The sequence below is a fragment of the Hydra vulgaris genome, chromosome 12 (assembly GCF_038396675.1).
Source record: "Hydra vulgaris chromosome 12, alternate assembly HydraT2T_AEP".
Lineage (NCBI taxonomy): Eukaryota > Metazoa > Cnidaria > Hydrozoa > Anthoathecata > Hydridae > Hydra > Hydra vulgaris.
In genome coordinates, this window is record NC_088931.1 from 57,043,756 (window position 1) to 57,067,911 (window position 24,156).

General features: G+C 26.0%; 1 protein-coding gene across 1 annotated transcript in view; it reads left to right on the forward strand.

Annotated features, from left to right (window-relative positions):
- LOC100204541 (proton-coupled amino acid transporter 1) overlaps nt 1-24,156 on the forward strand; it is a 62,914-nt gene that overhangs the window by 26,650 nt on the left and 12,108 nt on the right. The window contains exons 3-5 of the mRNA XM_065813815.1: nt 4,472-4,651; nt 8,208-8,291; nt 22,582-22,936. Coding sequence (XP_065669887.1) covers nt 4,472-4,651; nt 8,208-8,291; nt 22,582-22,936 — 619 coding nt within the window. The remainder of the gene's footprint in view (nt 1-4,471; nt 4,652-8,207; nt 8,292-22,581; nt 22,937-24,156) is intronic.

The following is a 24,156-nucleotide window of genomic DNA, read 5'->3' on the forward strand; positions in this document are numbered from 1 at the left end:
GAGTTAAAATGAAAAAGAGACCATTTTGTTTTTTCAATATTCAGAGAAAGTTTGTTTGATTTAAACCAATGAGAAACTTTCATTAGTTCATTGTCCATACAAGAAAATAGTGTTGTTATGTCGCTATGAGATAAGAAAAAAATTGTGTCATCAGCAAACATAACTGTCATTAAATTGGATACTTCATAGAGGTCGCTTATGTGAATGAGAAAAAGAAGAGGTCCTAGTACAGAACTTTTATTAGAGTTCCTTGAGGAACTCTAATAAAAGTTATTTCTAATAATTGAGATCGCGATGATTGGTCCAAATGAACAAATTGTTTTCTATTGCGTAAATAATTTTTTATTAGTTTAAGAAAATTTCCATACTATTTTAGTTTTTTGTAAAGGATTTTAAGGTCAATCATATTAACGCTTTTGATAAGTCAACAAAAATGCCTAAAGTAAATTTGGACTTTTCAAATGAATCTGTAATATATTGAGTTATTTTTAGTATAGCGTGCTCAGTAGAGTTATTTTTCTTAAACCCATATTGATTTTTATATAATATATTTTTTTTAGACAGATGTTGGAAACTTTTGTTATAAAGAATTCTCTCTAAAATTTTAGAAAAATAGAGAACAGAGATAGGACAGTAATTACTGGCATGCAACAACTCTCTTCCTTTAAATATTGGTGTAACTTTCGCTATTTTCAACTAATCAGGAAATATTCCTTGATCAATTGAATATTTAAATATTTTATATAGAACATTTTTTATGGTTTCATATGAGCTGAAAACCACATTTTCACTAATATCATCATGACCTATTGCTTTATTTGACTTAGGCATTTTAAATGCTTTATCGAACTCATCAAAAGATAATTCAATAGAATCTAGACAAGACACTAAAGGAAAATTAAAATTATTAATTTTTTTTGTTTCAGTTCGAATATTTTTAGCTAAATTTTTTCCAACTGAAATAAAAATTATATTTATTTTATCAGCTATCACTCTCGGATCATAAAAAATGTCATCATTAATTTTGATGGCATTTGGTAAAGAGTCTGTTTTTGATTTCTTACTGCAATAATATATGTATATAATATATGTATTATACATATATTATATACATATATTATTTTATATGCTTTTATGTATATTAAGTCATTCAATCCCAAAGAATCTAAAATTTTAGGATTTCAACATGGACTGCCTCAGATTTTGATGAAACTTGGTGGGTTAGTTTATAAAAGCAATTCCTTAAGATTTTAGCATAAAATCTTTGTGGTTCATGAGATATGGTCATTTAAAATTTCTGATTTTTCCAAAAATAAAAACTTTAGTAGCGAAAACATGTTTTGTTGATACTTTAACAAAACATGTTTTGTTGATATTTCAAAGCTCTATATTTTAAAATATAGAGCTTTGAAATATCAATAAAAACAAAATTTCAGTAAGCATTCTTTTTTATTTCTAGAACTTAAACTCAAATCTAGACTTACTTTAGTAAAACTTTGACACAACTTTAAATTTTCGAATGTCTTATTTTATCTATAATGGCTACTTAAAAAACTTGAAAATGAGTCAATATTCAAAATTATTTGTTTGTGAACAAATTAAGACTGCATGCTGCACAATTGCAATAACTGCCCACACTAAAAGAGTATCTTACTGCTTTCTTTGATAAACACAGTATGAAAGAAATCACCTTTAATCAGAGGCAAAAAGCTAACAAAAAATATTATAAAGTTCCTGTAACTCTTCTAGTAGATGATTTTATTTAAAAAGCCTGTCAAAAAATAGACTAATTAAAAGACCATCATTATATAGCCAAAAATCAAGCTGCATATTTGCAGCATCTCAAAATAAAATTACCAATAAATCATACTTTAGCATTCCTAGACTCAGCTGAAAATTACAGTTTTTTATTTCAAGGTGCAGTGTTAATGCAGTATAAGGTTTCAATTGGAACAACAGTCAAGCAACATTGCATCCTTTTGTTATTTACTATAGGGAAGAAAATAAGATAAAATGTAAAAGTGTATTATTTCAGATCATTTTCAACTCAATACAAACTTAGTTCATTGTTTCATTTATGAAGTATTAAAACATTTAAAAGAGTTGATGCCTTACTTTACCCATTGCATTTATTTTAGTGATGTTGCAGGTTCACAATACAACAATTAATAAAACATATCTAACTTATGTCACCATAAACAAGATCATGAGGTATCTGCAGAGTGGCATTTTTTTGCTACATCACATGGAAAGAGTACTTGTGATGGCATTGGGGGCTCTGCCAAAGACTTATAGTACGGGTTAGTTTACAATCACTAATAGATCCTATCAATTTACCTGAGAAAATGTATGATTGGTGTTAGACAAAGTATCAAATGAATACTTTTTCAATAAATTCCAAATGATGCAATTGTGAAACCTTTCATAAAGTAGAAAAGCATTATGCTACTTGTTCAACAGTAACAAGAAACCATTGAAACATTGAAAGAAACATTGTTTTATATCACAATCATTAACTACTTTACAGATGAGACAGGTATCATTTGACAAAATGTCTAATGTAAATGTTTCTACAATTAACTATATACAAAAGTATATAGTTCGAATTGCTTCTTTTTCACTGGAAATTAATATAGCATGTGTTTATGATGCAAAATGGTTTTTAGGCATAGAGTGGAAATATTTAAAGAAAATCAAGATGTTCTTATCAAATTAATGAAGCTACTTTCTTTTTTTTTGTTAATTTATCTCTTCAAGGCCAAGAAGGCCACTATAGATGAGGAGGCTACTCATTTGTGGTTATAGCCCTCTCTCAACTCAATTTCCTTAAACTCTTTTACTTAGCGCATAAGGAAGAAATTTACTAGGTTGCAATAACGCATATTTTATGTGAAATTTTTTTTTTCTTTCAAAACTGAAATATGACATTTGCACAAAAGCATAAATAATATAATTATATATCAACTTAGCGAAATTATTATAAATTTGATTTATTTTTATTTATAAATGTATTTATAAACTTTTATAGTTATTAAGCAAAAATTGATTTTAAATTTAAAATTTTAAAACATATTCAAAAGATTCAATATTTATATCGATTGTTTATTAAATAATAATATTTTTTATTACATAATCAACTTATGCTAAGTTATACCAAGTTACAAGAGTTATAATTTGGTGCAAGTTAAGTAATAAAAAGTAATATTTTTTATTACGTAATCAACTTATACCAAGTTATAAGAGTTAACTTGTGTTGACAACTCAACTAACTCTTATAACTTGGTATAAGTTGTAATCTAAATTTAAACATGATAAACAAATAAGTCAAAAAAATGGAGAGGGGTGTAATGGATTGAAAAAAATGTTAAAAAATTTATAATCATGATATTAAATATTAGGCAAATTAGACTAAAAGTCTTCCTTTCAATTTTTACCTAATAAGCTACTTATAAATTTTATATGCAGCCCTTTTACTGTCTAACATTAAAAACTAAGTGTCACAGGTTGTATATGTGTATGTTTAGTAGTGTGTTTGCGCATGAAGGCACGTCATTCATCAGACATAAAAACAGAAACACTGTTTAAGAAGAAGTGTTCAATTAGAATTTTTTTCTAAGTTCTGGGCAAAAATGTGCATGGTAAAAAGTAAATGGACAGGGGGAGAGGCAGAGAAAAGCTAGGGCTTAATTTAAAATTTATTTTTAGTACTGATTGTAAAATACTTTTAAATTTATACTTTGTATTACAATATATAATCCAAATTAAAGTATAACAATAACTCTATTTTTATTGTTTTTAATGCATTTTGTGCAAATTTCATTGTTCTGATTTTGTAACTTCCCCACAAGTACCCACTATTTTTTTTTTTTTTTTTTTATGAAATCACAATAGACAAAAAGTCTATTGAATCAGTAGAAGAAAAAAAATTCTTAATAAAACCAGTGTTGAGCCTAGGTTACTTGTGATAGCTTAGTATTAGATAGTAAAGCTTATCAGTAAATTTCTGAAAATTTGGAAGCCTACGATTTATAGAAACTAAAAAAAAATGTCTTTTCACTTTTTAAATTACAGATTTTGTATATTGACTCATCAAATAATTTTTTAGGAATTTTAGGTAGCCATTATGGATAAAATAAGACATTCGAAAATTTAAAGTTGTGTCAAAGTTTTACTAAAGTAAGTCTAGAGACAATAAAAAAGAGTGTTTACAAAAATTTGTTTTTAAAATATAGAGCTTCTAAATTTTTGCTACTAAAGTTTTTATTTTTGGAAAAATCAGAAATTTCAAATGACCATATCTCATGAACCACAAAGATTTTGTGCTGAAATTTTAAGGAATTATTTTAATCTCATTGATATAAACTAACCCACCAAGTTTCATCAAAATCTGAGGTGATCCATGGTGGACCTTGGTCCACTTGGAATGAAATCACCCTGTTATATATATTGTTTTATATGCTTTTATACATAGAAACTTTGAGACTGTTGTGCATATATTCAAAGGGAATGTTGGTACAGGAATTTTAGGTTTGCCTGCAGCAGTCAAGCATGCAGGTATTATTGTGGGTCCCGTTGGACTGATTATATTTGCAATTATAGCTGTCCATTGCATGCATTTATTAGTGCGTTGTTCACGTCATTTCTGCAAAAAGTAAGTCTTTTTTTAATGATTAAATTATTTTTCTTTTCTTTTTTTTAAATATAATTATAAATTTATAAGATAACAATTAACAAAAAAAAAAGATTTTTTTTTAAATTTTTTATTTTATACTAGCTAAATTTTAAAATTTAATCAATACAGTTGCCAATCACGAGTTTTTAAGCAAACTCACAATTAATTAAAAGAAAGTTATTAATTAGCATTAACATTATAAACATAAAACAAAAAAGTTAAAGACCAAGAAAGCAGTTGGCAGAAAACTTAAAAAATTGAATTTTAAGTTTGAAAACTTAAAAAATTAAATTTTAAGTTTGAAAACTTAAAAAATTGTTTTTTAAGTTTTTGTCAATTGCTTTCAGGACAAGCTCTTTATATTGTTTTAGATTAACACAAGTTGTGTTAATCTAAAACGACTTTGTTTATACAGTTTATAATGTTAATAATATAAAACATTTATAATAAATGGAAGTAAATAAATAAAATTGTTCTAATTAATAAATAAAAACATTATCGTCATAAAACTTTAAACATCATATTTGCGCAAAAACATGCTATATCTATAGACCAAACAAGTAAGAAAAGCAAAAAAACATTAGAACACATTTTTTTATAATTTATTGCTTCTTGATCTACCGTACTATTAAAAATTTAAGTATAATTAATTTTCTCATTCTAATGGTTTTTGAATTGTTGTTTTCATTCAATTTTTTCATTCAAAATTGTTTTAAAAGTAAGAGGAAAAAACTTGGTTCAATAGATATGTGGTCAGCAAGAAGAAGATAGCTACTCAAGAATTAGTATACAGCTTTGCTTTCAGGTCTTAATTAGCCTTCCCAGCCTGCTAATTAGACCCAAGATATTATTGTTCCACCCCACCCCCTCAGTCTATTAGAGATCTATAAGCAGATCAAAAACCTTTCTTATTATTTTATATAGTAAACCATATGATGATTTATAAGGGATTAAGAGTAACAGTATCTAAGATAATTCTATTAAATTAATCATGAATCAAAACTGTAACAAAAATAATGACAGTTATTTTAGTTAGTTATATATATATATATATATATATATATATATATATATATATATATATATATATATATATAATATATATATATATATATATATATATATATAAATATATATATATATATATATATATATATATATATATATATATATATATATATATATATATATATATATATATATATATATATATAATCATATACAAATACACACATATATATATTTTTTTTCCAAAATTCCTTTTTTGAACAACATTAATAAAACAATTGAGAAATAAGGAAAGTTTTTTCCACTTATTAATAAAAAGCATTTTTTATTTTTTAACAAATAATATAACAATACATATTTCAACTATTTTATAGTCATCTTTAGTTAGGTTAAAAAAAATTATTTAATTTTGTATATAAATGTTCTATGGTAATAAAATATAAATTACAATTTTTTATTAATTACGATAAAATAGACAATTGCAAAAAATACAATAAAAAAGATAATAAATTATTTAACAAAAGGTTAACGGCTAATAAAATGGTAACTATTATGTGAAAAGTGATATCTTATAATGGTTTGTTCATATCTGTATTTTTCCATTCAATAAACAAACTTTCATTAACTTTTCTTAATCTTAATCTCAAATTTATTGTAAGCCTGGAATCCAATAACAAGAAACAAATTAAAACAAAAAACTAAACTAAAAAATGAAAAGATTTCCTAACAAAAGAGAAAATAAAAAAGTAAAAAATAAAACTCAAAAAACACTTGAAATGAAAATTATTTTATTTACATCAATTTCTTTCCTTTTTTCCTGATCCTGTTTCAAAAGAACTTTTCAAAGAAATATCAGGTAGCCTGTGCCATTTAAGCCCTCATTTATAAAATGAATTGGTATCACTCCTAGCTTCTAAACTTCAAGAGCATCTTCTGTCAGAAATCTGTTTTTTGAAATTATAGGCAATACAACAGTCAACATTTTCGAAGCAAATGCAGATAAAGTTCACTGTGTTTCCTATTGACTTAACTTAGTGCTAGTTGATGCTGTTTAATTGTGTGCAGAGAACAAAACTTTCTTTAGCATTATTCAACATATATGTTTACTTTCAAGGAAATGCGCCACATTGGGTACTTCTTTCAAAGTAAACATATTTTTAGAAGCCTTTAGCTCACACATGGAAATCCAAATTTCTTTTAAAACTCAATGCCCAACAACAGGAGACATTCATCAGTTACTGCAATTAAAAATATGTATTCTGATACGATTAAGATGTTCACACATCTGTAGACAGAAGATAGACCAGCAGTATGTAATAAGGCCGGGCAAATTGCGTGCTGTATCAAAATTGTTGCGGAGCAAAAATGCTTACTTTTCCATAGTGCTTGAACTTCTGGATTTAGCTACACTCAGTTTGACAAGTCTATGTGGGGGTTTCAAAAGCCATTATGTTTGCTTTCGAATAGAAGGTAGGCGCACAATTTCTAAAAGAAAAAGAATTGCAACTAAATTTTTTAGAGAGCTTGCCTACAATGAACACCTTCAAACTGCAGGGGGTTGTTTCAGGGTAACTGTTTATATTCCTACTGTTGAATAGTTGCAACATGTTGTAATGTGTTTTTAGTTTCTATTTCCAAAGAAATTTATAGATTTCCAAAGAGTTTTACAGATGCTTTCTAAATTTTTGTGCAGTGTTTATTGAAAAGTACCAAGACATATTTCTGATGACTTTCTAAGCCAGGTTTTAGCATTCAATAAATGTGAAGGAACACTTAGACACCATAATGCAGCCCAATTCATTGTCTAGCTTTGCAGGTTTAGTTAGTAATTTTTAACTTAATAAAAACATACTTGCAATCTTTTATGACAAAAGAAAGTTAAAGTGAATTGGCAATTTTGACCATTAAAAAAGAACACTATAAAAGTGTTGATAGAAATACAATAGTTAGAGATTTTGCCAATGTAAAAGCCAGAAAGTGTGAATGGCTGTTTAGAAAATATTAGGCTGTATAAAGTGATAATTATTAACTAATCTTTACACGTTTTTACATGTTTAAGTTTTTTACTGTAGGTTTTTACAGTAGTCTGTGTGAAATATAGAAAAGTTCTCAGGAAGTTTTTTAAGTGTGTCATAAAAAAACACAGGGCAGTGAGTGCACCTACCAAAAGTCTGAACTTGGCTTCCCACCAATCTTTCTATGCCAATGTAATTGCCCATTCAAACATTGGCTATTGGCTATAACAACATGACTATTGATATATAAAATATTAGATATTGGATTGTTTCCTTAGACACTTTTTTTTTTGAAACTATTTACAAAATTTATGTCTTTATATACAAATATGATGTATTATCATGTGATGTGGTGTGGTAAGAATATTATAATATATGATGTAGCTAATATTATATGATGTGATGTGATATGTAGTAAAGCTACATATATTGGAGAAATTGGTAGGTTATAGAACAAGTTTACAAATTAGTTATACAAAACAATTCTGATAAATGTTTACTTCATTTTTTAGGCTTAATATTCCTGCTCTTTCATATGGTGAAGTTGCAGAGGAATGTTGTCGGCCTTATTTAGGAAATCACAGCAAATTTGCTAGGTAATAAAATATTTATGAACGTGACTAAATTATTTTAATTCTCTTTAAAAAATTTTTGTAAAATATTGGTATTATTTATAATTTCTATAAATTTCTATTATTAAATAATAAAAGACTCAGAAAGTTCTTGGTCTGTAATCATATTTCTTCAAAAAATATAAAATTTCTGGGGCTGTAATCTTTATCTTTGTTAAACTTAAAAAAAAAATTTCATGTTAAAGTCAGAGTTTTAGTATTGCAACTTTTAAGTAATGTTTTAAAGTATTATAAAATTCAATTAACTTAAGTTACTTATGTGTCAATAACATTAAAAATAAAAATAGTTGAACACATTGTTAAACGATATATATATGATATATATATATATATATATATATATATATATATATATATATATATATATATATATATATATATATATATATATATAACGATATATATATATATATATATATATATATATATATATATATATATATCGTTATATATATATATATAACGATATATATATATATAACGATATATATATATATAATATAGAGAGAGAGAGAAGTTCCGAGTTCGATTCCCACCACGTCCCTGGTAGTACTGCGCTCAACTTGTTTCTCCGCGCAGTGGCTTTGTTCTTTAAGGTTCGTGTTTCGGAGTTATAGAGTTGAGAGAGGGTGATAACCACAAGTAGCCTCCTCATCTGTAGTAGCCTTCTCGGCTTTGGGGAGGTGAATTATTAAAAAAAAATATATATATATATACAAATAAATATATATGCATACAAATATATGCATATATATATTTATATGTATATATATATATACATATATATATATACATATATATATATACATATATATATATATATACATATACATATATATATATACATATATATATATACATATATATATATATACATATATATATAGATCTATAGTTTGTTGTCTTTGGGAAGAGCGGAAGGAAAAAAGTGATTCTTACGCCAACACATACGTCACTTTTAATTACTTTTGACTTTTGCCCAACATTTGCGTGTTGGACGAAAGTAAAAACCATTAATTTAATTACAAATAAATCGTTTTTAAAAAAAACCACAAAAACGCAAATTTAATTGACCAGAATGTTTTAAAAACATTCTGAATGTTTTTAACAATATAAACAATGTTTTTATTTTTAATTTTTTTAATAAAATGTTTTTATTTTTTTATTTTTTTACTGTAAATCATGCGCGGAGTGTTGCTACATCGACTACCTTATAGCCTGACTCGCAAGGGAGTGCTGCTACATCGACTGACAAATAGCCTGACTCGCAAGGGAGTGCTGCTACATCAACTGACAAATAGCCTTACCCGCAAGGGAGTGCTGCTACATCTACTATCTTTTAGCCTGACCCGCAAGGGAGTGTTGCTACATCGACTGAGGGTTTGGTTAGGGCAGGCAGTCTATCAATTAATAAAAAAAAATAATTCCGGTCTTGCATTTTAATTTTTACTTTTTGTCAACAAAATATGGAAAAAACTTTCGGACAACATCTACGGGTTGTATATATATACATACATATATATATATATATATATATATATATATATATATATATATATATATATATATATATATATATATATATATATATATAAAACTAAATAAAAGGTTATGTTTACTTTCTCTAAAAACTCTTTCAATTTTGTGGAACAACACCTAGCATTAAACAAAGAGAACGTATCATTATTTTTCATGCAATAAACCACTTGATCATTATTTTTAATAATGATCAAACGATTTATTGGATGTTTCCATGAGAGCGTTTGACTGTTCAGAGGTTTGTGAGCTGGTAGGTTCTTTATCAGATTTCATAAATTTATAACAAGTTTGAGGTTGGTTTATACCGTGACAATGTCTCGGGAATTTTTAGTAATAAAAGCAGCCCTCAAAATGGAAAAAATAAAAAAGCACATTGTTGAATTATTAAAATGTAATGGCTTACAGATTTCTATACAGTTCAATATAAAAATTGTAAACTACCTTGATGTAACTCTAAATCTTAGTGACTGCTCTTTTAAACCTTATTTTAAACCTGATAGCACATTTAATTACATCTATACTGATTCAAGTTACCTGTCAAGTATAATAAAATAAATACCCCACTCTGTTGAACTTAGATTTTCTGCAAATTCTTCTAACAAAGAAATATTTCAAAATACTGTCCCTCTGTATAATAATGCTTTATTAAAGTCTGGGTATAAATGTAGTCTAACATATGATCATAAAGCAATATCAACTCGAAAATGGAACCGAGCACGCAACATCATTTGGTTTAACCCTTTATTTAGCAAAAATGTCAGCACCAACGTGGGAAAATGTTTTTGAAGCTAATTGACAAACATTTTTCTAATAATAATAAACTGCATAAAATCTTTAACAGGAACACATTTCAAGTTAGCTATAGCTGTATGCCAAGTGTAAAATCTATTATAAATTTGCACAACAAATACAATTTAAGCCACGATACAAACCCTAATCTAGAAAACTGTAACTGCTTTAATAAAATTCTTTGTCCACTCTTCAATAAATGTTTAGCAAGAAACATTGTATATCAAACAACTTTAACCTCCGCTAATTGTGATACCTCTCCTAATGAAAAATTTAGATTGGTATAATTGAGACTCCTTTTAAATTAAGATATGCCAATCACGTTAAATCTTTCAACATCTCTAAATACAAAAATGATACTGAGCTCTCAAAGCAGGTATGGAAGTTAAAAGAAGCTAATTTAGTTCCTATAATTAAGTGGAAAATTCTTAGGCGATGTAAAACATATAATCCAACATCTAAATCTTGTAAATTATGTCTCACCGAAAATATATATATTTAAAAAACATATATAATATATATATATATATTTATATATATATATGTATATATATATATTTATATATATTTATACATATATATATATATATATATATATATATATATATATATATATATATATATATATATATATATATATATATATATATATATATATATATATATATATATTAGGGTACATCATACTTTCAAATTTTTTGATTTTCAATCTGCTGAATAATTTTTATGGTGCCACTATATGTGAATAATGACTTGGGAGAAAAATTTAAAAAAATAATTTTCACCTATGCAGTATTTCAGTTTTTAGAAAGGTAAAATTGATCATTTATGCCTAAATGCAAAGGGGGTTAAAAATTTTAAATCATTAAAATCTGAAATTTTTTAGTTTTTTTATATATTACCATATACTCTGAAACATGAATAATTTTTTTTTTGAAAAATACAAATATTAGTGGGGTAAAGTGCGTTAAATGATTAAAAAAAAAAGAAAAAAAAGTTAAAATATAAGAAAACAAATTTAAAACAACCAGACTTTTATTGTTTAAGTATCATCATTTAAAGTTCAGACAATATAACTATAATAGTTATTTATAATTAGATGGTTTTAAGAGCAAACCATGAGTCCTTAGAAATTGGATGGGGAATTGTACAAACACCATAACAGGTTCAGTTAAAGATGGATGTTTCCTGTCAAATCTGGAATAATTAACCAGGAGGCAATTATTCTGATCTATTTGTATGCTGCGTTGAGGCATATAACTGTTGAACTATATGTTCCCACTAATTCCAAGGATTGTTTTACTGGTCCTATTGCAAATGCTCTATCTTAAGTTAATGACATAAAAAGAATTGAAACATTTGAACCTATATAACACCTCAAACCTTTGATTGAACGTCCTGAAAAAATTCCCAAAACAATGTTGACAAGTGCAATGCTTTGTTATAAGTTGGTATAACGTTTATCTTTAGAACAAATTAACGTAAATCTCTCTAAAGCAAAGTGTAAAAAGATTTGCCACAGCAGGTGGCTTGCTACAGCAGATGGATTGCCAATCCTCACCACGTCTCTGGTAGTATCTCGCTCAACTTGCTTCTCCATGTAGCTGTCTTGTTCGTCAAGATTGTGTTTTGGAGTTATAGAGTTGAGAGAGGGTTGTAACCACAACTAAAGTAGCCTCCTTGACTGTAGTGGCTTTCATTACCTTGAGGAGATAAATTCAGATTTAAAAAATCTATTTGTTGTGGCAAGCCATTGTAAAAAAATTTTTTTTTCAAAGTCATTATTCACATATAGTGGCACCATAAAAATTATCCAGTAAATTAAAAATCAAAAGTTTTGAAAAATGATGTACTCATATATATATATATATATATATATATATATATATATATATATATATATATATATATATATATATATATATATATATATATATATATATATATATATATATATATATATATATATATATACATACAGCCCTTTTTATGAGATTTTGTTCCATAATGGAAAAGCTTAACGTAAGTAAATGTAACCTTTCACAATATACATTTTTACTTTGTTAAAAGTTATATTATGACAGTTGTATTATAAATATTAAATAAATATTTTTTTTTTAAACAATAGATTGCTTGCCCAAACCAAACCCTATTAGATAGTCCATGTATGTACTATATGCCCCTAGCAGCAGCCTATTGAAGTATGATGTCAGATTGTTTATCTAAACACGCATTTATAGTTATATATATATATATATATATATATATATATATATATATATATATATATATATATATATACACATATGTGTATATTAGAGATGTCACAAATATTCTTTGACTATTTGGTATTTGGCAACTTTTTTTACTAATCAGTATTTCGCTGAATATTTTGCAATATTCGGCCAAATATTGCTAATCATTTAGCTGAATACGGAATACCAGATTGTAACAAAAAAAAAATACTTAAAAAGGGATACATATAACTATTACTTTTATCTTTTATTTTAACAAATAGTTTGCATATTTTATACTTAAAATCTATAGGTGGTTATAATGTTTACTTATAGCAAATGATGGGGAGATCCTCATAAATTATACATACTTCCAAAAAATGTCATTTGCTATGTACACTGCTACCGGCAAATAATAAAAAAATTTCAGCATGTTTTGTTAGGATAATATTATATATTTACTGACCACCGCTTGTAAGTGTTTGCTGTTTTGCTTTGCAATTGCTGAGAATGATTGTGTCACACATCACAATCTTTCTCAGAGCATTAGTTTTTTTTTTTTCCGTGTTTGTTGTGTTTTAATCCCTTGAAATTAATTTCTGGACATGAATCAATAAAAGAGGCAGCTGTATAATTGACATTCCCATAAAATTTAAACTGTGCTTTAGGTTCAGGTTGTAGTGAAGATATCATTTTTAATAAGTTTGGAGTTCTTTGTGCATTATCTATTTATAACAACCTCTAAAATGCAAGATATACCTGAACTAGATTTGTAAATTCTTTATGGGTTAAAGAGTAAAAAACTTTTACACATGACTATAGTTAAAATAATTTGATGTAGCAGGCACCAATTAATGAGTGCTGTGACACAGCCTAGTCACAAGTAAAACTAAAATACCCACAGTGTAGTTAACATATGCACTTCAATGAATCAGGTCAGAATATAATTGATAGATTGTCTGCCCAAACCAAAACCCTCAGTCAATGTAGCAGCTTGCTCTACCTATTTCTCAGTTGATTTAGCAACACTCATTGCATGTTCTATCTATTTGTCAGTCAATGTATGTAAATATTAAAAAAATAAAAATAAAAAAATTCAGAATATTTTTTTTTATTATAAAAATAAAAAACATTCCAGTCTATAATTTTTTTGATTTTTTAAAAAACAATAAAATTTATTTAAAATTAGTTTCCTCATTTAAATTTAAATGTTTTTACATAAAGTGTACTTGATTTTTTTTTTTTTAAAGACAAATTTTTATTAAGAGCCTTTTGTTTTTTTTTACCACAAACGGTAAATTTAAATGTCAAATTATAAGAATATATACTTGACACTTAAATTCATTGTGTGATGTTCCTGTTTATTTAGGCGAGCTTCATAAATAAGAAGTAAATTCTCATTTGAGAGTTATAACATTGGAAATAATTTAAAAAAAGGTTCATTTTTATGGCAATTGAAAACATGCTGATCAAATTTATCTGAATCAATATGTATTCAGCATGTATAGATTAGTTCAAATACTTTTATTGTACTATCACAACGCCAACCAAAAAATATTTTAAGACACATAAGTACACCAAGCTTTAATAAGAAACCAGTTTTTATTAACAATGAATGCAAGGTTTTAAAATCCATATCAAAACGTTGTAAGTTATGTACTATGTATCTTCAGTTTGTTAACCATTTTACCACATCATCTGGTAAAGTATGGTACATTAAAACTTCAATATCATGTTATTAAAAAAATATTATTTATTTTCTATCATGTAATGGATGTGATGGAAAAACAACATACATTGGTAAAACTAATAACCTAAGGTTAAGAACTAATCTACACATCTACACATGCAGAACAGGTATTGATTCAAATAAATTTGATCAGCATGTTTTCAATTGCCATAAAAATGAACCTTTTTTTAAATTATTTCCAATATTATAACTCTCAAATGAGAATTTACTTCTTATTTATGAAGCTCACCTACATAAACAGGAACATGACACAATGAACATATAAACAGAAAGTAATTATTGTCACAGTACTTTTAAAATTTCCTTACCAACAAAGAATCAAGTTATACTATATTTTTGTTAATTATAGTTTTTTATGTAAATCTTAATTACTTCCTTTTTGATCTTTTTATAGGAAGTTCAATATAAAGAGTTTTTTATAGTTTTGTTAATCTCATACACAGTTGAAGGTTATATATGAAAGGCCTTCTGTGTTAGAAATTTAAAAATTTAATTTAAAAATTTAAAATATTTGTCAAAATTTAACTAATAAATATATTTTACTCATCTTAGTTTGAATAGTTTTTCCTTTGTTACCTGGAACATTTACTCATATTTGTAAAAAAATTTTTGGCTAAACATTTATATATATATATATATATATATATATATATATATATATATATATATATATATATATATATATATATATATATATATTGGTAATTCCATGTATAAACATTCAGGGCATGCAACTCTAAGTCTCAGATTTTAATGATTTTTACACAACTCAAAGTTTTTCATAAGTTATGAACATCCTCAAAATTTTATCATCTAATTTCAACCGGTTTCAAAGATATAATTATTTTAACTTTGCCAATAAAACCAATAAAAATCAACTATTTTAAAAAATGGTTTTGCCTTTGTTTCAATTATTTCTTTCAATTCAATTCAACTTTCTGTGTGCAATAAATATATTTTTTGAGGCAAAGAATTCAATAAAACAACTTTAAACATTTAAAATATTAAAATTCTAACCTTTATCTTAATTTTACTGGTGCTAATTTAATTACAAAGATGTCAATGTAGCTCCATTTTATTTTTTTTAATTTTTCAGATATTTTCCTGAATAGTTTATTTAGAGTTGTTACAAAAAATTGTAGAGTGGTTTTTTCTAAAACAGAAATAAAAACATGGTCAAGTTTACTCAACCATAAAACAGGAACTGTGAAAAATTTTCCTACCCGCCCTAAAATTATTAAGACCCCCTCACCCTCCCCTCATATATTACTGTCATAACTAAAAATCTCAAAACTAAAAAAAAATTTCAGTTATTATTTTTGAATTTTTAAGACTGGTGTAGGTTTTAAAAATTGGGAAATATAAACTCACTTATATAAATAAAATAAAAATTACCACATACTTGTTTATTATGACGCCTGCCCACCCACCCACCTCACTCCCGTTAATTAGATTAGGACAAAAATTGCCAACCATTCTTTTATTCCCGCCCCACCTCAAGTGTAACTTGACAGTAGTGTAACTGAAAGAGATTTGACCATATCAAGTTGTTCCTTAACTGATTCTTGATAGTCTTACAAAATCTGTTTCTGAATTTCAAAATTTTATTTAAATTTCCCCTGGGTTGAGTTGAATTATAAAAAATCCAGATGTATGGTTCAACTTTTTTCTTAAGAAGTTGTCTTGAATAATTTAGTTAGCGTTTTCACAAAAAATTGGAATGTTGTCTTTTTTTAAACAGAAATAAAAAATATTGTCAAATGTACTTAATTTTATTACTTAAATAAAGCATATTCACATTTATCAAACTGAGACAAATTAGAATACAAACAAAACACTTGTAAAAAAGTATATTAGAAACTCAAAAAATGAAAATAATATAAATTTTTAAACTATACAAATAAAAATTTGTTAGTTAAAATTTATTAGTAATATAATTATTCACCTCAATAAATGTTACTACAATTTGGATAACTACAAATAAGTTCAACAATGGTACTCAACAGACATCATCTCTCACTAACCAAATGTTGAACATACTAGAGGTCTTTCAGTATTTTCATCATTCTTTCAGCTTTTTGCTTTTTTTGTGAACTAAAAAATGAAAAAAATATTTTAATGTATGAAATTTATTTACATAAACAAAACTATGACACCTTCAATTAATACTTCTTTTTATAATAACAATGCAATGGTAAATCATAGTTACAACACATCAATTAAATATTTCTACTATACAACTTTTTTCATATATCAAAATCATGATAATAACATTTGCACCAGTGCTGCTGATAAAAATAATGAAAGACCTCTTGTGCGTGTGTTTGTTATTGTATTTTACAAAAAGTGTTCTTAATGTTCTTAAAGAACAAAGCAGTAATAAATTAGTCAAATTAAACATTTATCTAGCTACCTGCTTCCTGATGGTCTGTACACAACCAATATATATATATATATATATATATATATATATATATATATATATATATATATATATATATATATATATATATATATATATATATATATATATATATATATATATATATATATATATATATAATAACCTACTTTTCAAAATTTAAGTAATGACTATTCAAAATATTTTAAGGAAATTTTTTTATTTTGTTACCCCTATCTTATTTTATAAAGTTATTAAAAAGTATTTTTATTTTTTCAAAATTTACTAATCAAAAAAATAATATGAAACAAAAATGTTTCCTGTGCAAAAAACTAAAGCAACTTCAAAATGATGAGTTAAGTTTTAATATTTTTTTGATTTATTACCTAAAAATAAACATTACAATAACAAACAATTTTAAACAAGTTTCTTATGATAAGGTTAAAACAAAGTATTCTTAAAAATAATTCACAGTCAATTTTGCAATCTGTGAAGATAGTTGTGTACTTTAGCCAATTGAAGTTATAAAAAAATAAATATGGCGAGAAATGAATACAATATTTTTCAAGAAATTGCATAGTTAGTGATTATAATTAAGGATTAACTCAAAAAGAATTAAGTGAAAAGTATAATATAAATAAATCTGTAATATCAAGATTAATAAAAAAATTTATTACAACTGGTAATGTAGAAGTAAATCATAAGGGAAGCTGTCCACAAAAAACAACAACCCGTGAAGATAAATTAACTATTAGACAAATAAAAAGTATCCTGCAATTTCATCCACTGAAGTTTTAAGGAACTTAGAATTAAATATATCAGACAGAACCATCAGAAATAGAGCTCTAGAGGCTAAATTACTAAGTCGACAGCCAGCTTGTAAGCTAGTCATATCTAAAAAAAATCGACTAGCAAGGATAAATTTTGCCAAAACTTATTGGAAATAGACTCTGCAACAATGGAAAACTGTACTTTTTTCCAACGAATCCAAATTTAATTTAATTCAATCTGATGGTATGACACATGTTAGACGACCAAGTGGGACAAGATTATTGCCTAAATACTGCAACTTGACAGTAAAACATGGCGGTGGGTCTGTGATGGTGTGGGGATGTTTTTTATGTAAATAATAAAAGAATGGTTTCCAATATAAAGAAGTTTTGGAAACAAAAATGTTACCATATGCTAAGGAGGAAATGCCTATTTGTTGGATTTTTCAACATGACCAGGATCCTAAGCATACATCAGCATTCGTGACAAAATGGAGCGAAGATAATAAAATTGAATTAATAAAGTGGCTCGCTCAATCCCCGGATTTAAATCCGATAGAGAATTTATGAGAAATTGCAAAAAAAAGATTAAGAAGGAGCAGATTTTCCAACCAAAATCAATTATTCGAGGCCATTGAAAGAGAGTGGATGCAGATTCCAAAATAAATCATTGAGAACTTGATAAAATCAATGCCAAAACGTTATGAAGATGTAATTAAAAACAAGGGTTGCTCTACAAAATATTAGTTATATTTTTTTTATATAATGATTTATTTAATTTTATCTATTATAATAAGTTGCTTTAGTTTTTTCCAGTTAATAACTGCTATCATTTAAAAAAAAATGTTTTATTTTTTTTATTTTTTATTTAATACATTATGAAAATTTAATAATTTTCAGGTAACCTATGTTTTGTTATAATAGATAATTTATATATATATATATATATATATATATATATATATATATATATATATATATATATATATATATATATATATATATATATAAAACTTTTCCTAAATTTAATCGATAAAAACTTCCCAAAATCTCATAAATTCCATAAGCTGTTTAACCAAAACAACCTGAAGGTTAGCTATAGCTGTCTTCCAAATATTCGCAACATCATCAATTCACATAACAATAAAAATTTTATCAAATTTTTTAAACCTTAATGCTCCAACGTACAATTGCTGACAGATTAATTTATGTCCACTTAATGGAATATGTTTAACTAAAAATGTCATCTATTTATGTAATGTTAAGACATATCCGCAAGATGAAGGTAGATATTATATTGGGCTTACAGAAAAAAGTTTTAAAGATCGCCTTTACAAGCACAATAATTCCTTTCGTTATGAAAGTGGGTCAAACTCTACTGAACTTTCTAAATTTGTGTGGAGTGTTAAAAAGAAAGGTTTAAATCCTGTCCTTTCGTGAAAAATTTTAGACCAGGCTGAACCATTAAAACCTGGTGTGAAGTCATGCAATTTATGCTTGATGGAAAAATATCATATAATTTCATCCCCATTGGCTTAACTAAATAAGCGAAACGAACTTGCGTCTAAGTGTCTCCATGAAAACAAATATATGATGAATAACTTTAATGTCATCAAAGAAAACACTCCATTGTATTTTTAATATATTTTTTTTTGTCGTTGTTTTTTTGAGATTTGTAACATCTGAAGATCGCTATTTGCGTGAAACTCTGAGTAATGTTTTAAATAAATCGAGTGTTATAATTATTTAGTTTTTTACTATATATATATATATATATATATATATAATATATATATATATATATATATATATATATATATATATATATATATATATATATATATATATATATACGGGTCAAATTAATATATTTCAACCAATTTGTAGAAAACTTTGTGGATAACTATCTCTGATTTTCCTGACTTTCACATATTGTTTTACATTATGTAGATTCAGAAATAATAGCCTTAAAAACATGACACAGTGGCCCCCTTTTTTCTCACTTTCAACAAGTGTCTCATTTTTTCTATTACTATTTTCTGGTTCTCTCTTTAAAAAAGTGGTTTTTATTAACTTTTTATAAGTTAGAGAAAAATTATGACCTCCTCAACTTTGGAAAAAATCCCAAAATTGCTAAAATATGCCAAAATGAAACTAACTGTAGCATTTTTCTATTCATCCACAAGTCTTTACAGATTTCTGATTAGCTACTACTCTTTGCAATAAATGGGCAAAATATAGGCAGTTTGTTGCAGTTTAGAACTCAAATATATTTAAAAACCAATTTTCAGCCATTTTAGGATGCTTGTAAAATTTTCTAACACTTTGTTTTGATCTAAGATTAACTGCATATAAGACCATTAGACCCAACTATCTGAAAATGCAAACATTATAAACTTGTCAAATTCACATCAGAAATGTCAGCATTTTTAAATAAACCTAATAACCCTATTTTACAATTATCAACAGTTGAATGTGGTACTAGAAACCAGTGCCCCTCTAATCTGCCTACTGGCCTATGTGAAGGGTGCAATTAGTTATGAGTCATTTCTTAATAAAAATAAAGACATGGTTGGTCGCCCTCTCCTTGATCTGGTCTTTATAGTAGATAGGGGCACAAATAAAGGGAGCAGTAACTTTTTAGAGACCTTCATTATGTTCAAATGAAGGTCTTTAAATTAATTTATATATTTAGCTGCTTAATTTCTAAATATCTAAATTAATTTTAAATTGAAAGCATTATTTCTTTAAATTCTATTTTATTACAGATGATTAGTGGTCTGTATGTGGTCTGGTCAGTAATCACCCCACCCCCACCCCTAAAGTGAGGGTGGGGTGGGTTTTAGGGTGGCACCAATCTAAATATACAATGTTATGGTCTTAAAAAGGCATTAACAAAATTAATTTTGTTAATGCCTTTTTAAGACCATAACATTGTCTATTTGCTGGAAAATCTAGTACACATAGTCAATGTTAGTTACTATCAAAATTTAAATATTATGGTAAAAGCATGAAAAATAATACAATAAGATCTGATGGCCTTAACTGTATATTCATTAGAAAATGAATCATGATGTTTCATGTTAGAAAATGAAAGCATGTATCTTTGTAAGTTGGTTGCCCCCCTCCCCCCTTCCCCGCCCTCGCTCTTTATCTGTTAGATTGGTGACACACAATCACTCACTCACACACACACACTATCCCATTAGGGAGAGAGTGGGGTGATTACTATCAAACCACATACAAACCACTAATCACCTATAATAAAATAGAATTTAAAGAAATAATGCTTTCAATTTAAGATTAATTTAGATATTTAGATATTAAGTATGTATAATGAGGATCTAATGAGTGGTAAAAAGATACTGCCCCCTTTATTTGTGCCCCTATTAACTATAAAGGCCAGATCAAGGAGAGGGAAACCAAACATATCTTTTTATTTATTTATTAAGAAATGACTCATAATTAGTTGTACCCTTCGCATAGGCCAGTAGGCAGATTAGTGGGGCACTGGTTTCTAGTACCACATTCAACTGTTGATAATTGTAAAATAAGATTATTAGGGTTATTTAAAAATGCTAAATAATATATAAATATATATAAAAAAATATAAATATATAATAACAGCTGCACTAAAATCTAAAATCAATAAGAATAGACGTGTGCATTATATTGTTAAATTTTTCAGTTTTATAAATAATTATTTTTTTATTAGTCATTAGGGGCTGTTCAACTAATACGTGACATTTTGTGACATATTCATCAACCTCCCTCCCTTTTGTATGTGACCTGACAATGTTTTTAAAGAAAATATATCTCTGAGTTTTTAGTTTAAGCAAATTATGCTGTGACATTAGGTGACATTTTCCAATATTATTTGAACAGCCCCTTACTCTAAATGACTGATTTCACTAAGAACCTGTAACTTATACATATATAAATAGAAAAATTATGTTTGCCTTTACACCATAAAATTTTATCTAATATGCTTTAGTTACATACAGTCTTGAAAATTATTTGAATAAACCTTGTTGTCTTTTGTTGTTGTTTCATTCCAGGATTTAAAAATCTGTTTTACAAAACTATACAAATTTAATAAAATAGAAAGATTGTTGGCATCAGATTTTAGTGCTCCTAACTTTAAAATATATTTGCATATATTTTTAAATAAACAATAATTTTAACAATTTTGTAAAAATTAAACGCCATGAACTAATTTTTAAGATTAACTTGTACAATCATTCCAGTTGGATGTAAAGCAGTTGATAAGGTTGATGAAGCTGGTAAATTTATATAAATTTTATTTAACTTAGTAAAATCAGAAAAATACAGTATGAATGTGTATAAAAAGATTCAAAAAAACAGATAAAGTAACAAATAAAATACAGCTACAGATTTGTATTGTAACAGTTAAATTAAAAAAAAAAAACATCTCTGTTTAGGCTCTATTAACAATTTATCATTCTAATCAATTTGTGTAACAATAAAATCATGCCGATAATTTTTATCTTGTATCTTTAAAGAAAAAAAAAAGTGCTATTTGCTATGCAGTTATCCTTACAAAATTAGAATAGATTGATACAATATACTGACTTTTTTTTGCTTATATCATTGCAATAAACATTGAAAAATCTAATTGAGCAAGACCTTTATTACTAACATTAATAATAATATTTTTTTTGTTAATAACATTATTAATAATATTTAAAATTAAAATACATCTAAATATTGTAACATTTATTATAATACTTTTTTTTTCTAATTTAAATAGGTTTGTTGTGAACATATTTTTGATTATCACACAGTTTGGCTTTTGTGCAATATACTTTGTATTTATTGCAAATACAATTGTGGAAGTATCTCGTTTGGAAAAAACAGTTGACATGCGATTAGTTATTTTAGCATTGGCTCCTGCTGCAATATTGTTTTCATTTGTAAGAAGTTTAGAAAAACTATCATATTTGTCTTTTGTTGCTAATGTATGTTGTATTGGAGGATTAATAGTGATTCTACAATATTTGGGAAGAAATTTCAAAGATCCGCGAAAGTATCATGCATTCAATGGATGGAGTGGCCTTCCACGATTTGCTAGTATGGCAATCTTTGCTTTTGAAGGAATTGGAGTTGTAGGTTTAATTACTCAAATATTGTTACATTCAATAATTTTCAAAGACGTAAAATATATTCTTTAGTATATATATATATATATATATATATATATATATATATATATATATATATATATATATATATATATATATATACATGTATATATATATACATGTATATATATATATTTTTAGTATATAAATATATATATATATATATATATATATATAAATATATATATATATGTATATGTATATAAATTTATTTATACATATAGTAGTAAAAAATCACTTAACAAAAAATATTTCCATTTAACAACTGTGTTTTATCAACAAAGATTCATCAGAAATCATTTCTGATAATTCTCTGTTGATAAAACACAGTGTTAAATGGAAAAAATTTTTGTTAAGTGATTTTCTACTAATATATAATTGCTCTGTTCTTTTAAGAACATTGAGCACTCTATTGTGTAGAATACTTTTTAAAGTTGTTTAAATATACACTACCGTGCAAAAGTCTCCGCTCATGTGTAATATTTGCAAGGAACAGTAAATGCAATACATTTTAGGATGATTTTAAATATATAAAAAGAATAAAATGTTAATATAAAAAGTTGATGAGGCCAAATCATAATTTTGCATACTTTTTCCTTTTCTTTTTGTTTCAAATAATTTTGTTTACCTTTGTTTTGTTGAGTTCTGCTGCTAAAAACATGGCAGAAATTTTTCTATATGAATAACCTTTTTCAAGTAAAATACATATAAAGTTCTTCAGTATTCTTTATTAAATTTAAAACTGCACAAAAGTTTTAACCAAAATATTTATTGTAAGCTTAGGTTTGACAGTAGCATGATACTTTCCGGCATGGTAAGGATGTTTTCAGTAATTTTAATTGGTTGCTTTTAATAGACTTATGTTTATATTTATACTTGAAAATGGCATTAGTGTGCGCATTTAATGTCTTGAATTTAATAAAGAATTTGAGAAATGGTGAAAGTAAAGAAAGAATATTGTGAAGAACTTCGTGGCAAAATATGTATTTTACGTGAAGAAGGTTATTCATATAGAAAAATTGCTTCCAGGTTAAAAATATCCGAATCAGGTGTGAGATATGCTCTACAACGATTGCATGATATTGGTTCCAACAGTGACAGATCATGTTCTGGAAGACCAAGAGTTACATCACGGCAAGAAGATACGTTTATTGTTGTGTCCAGCAAAAGAAATAGAAAAATTC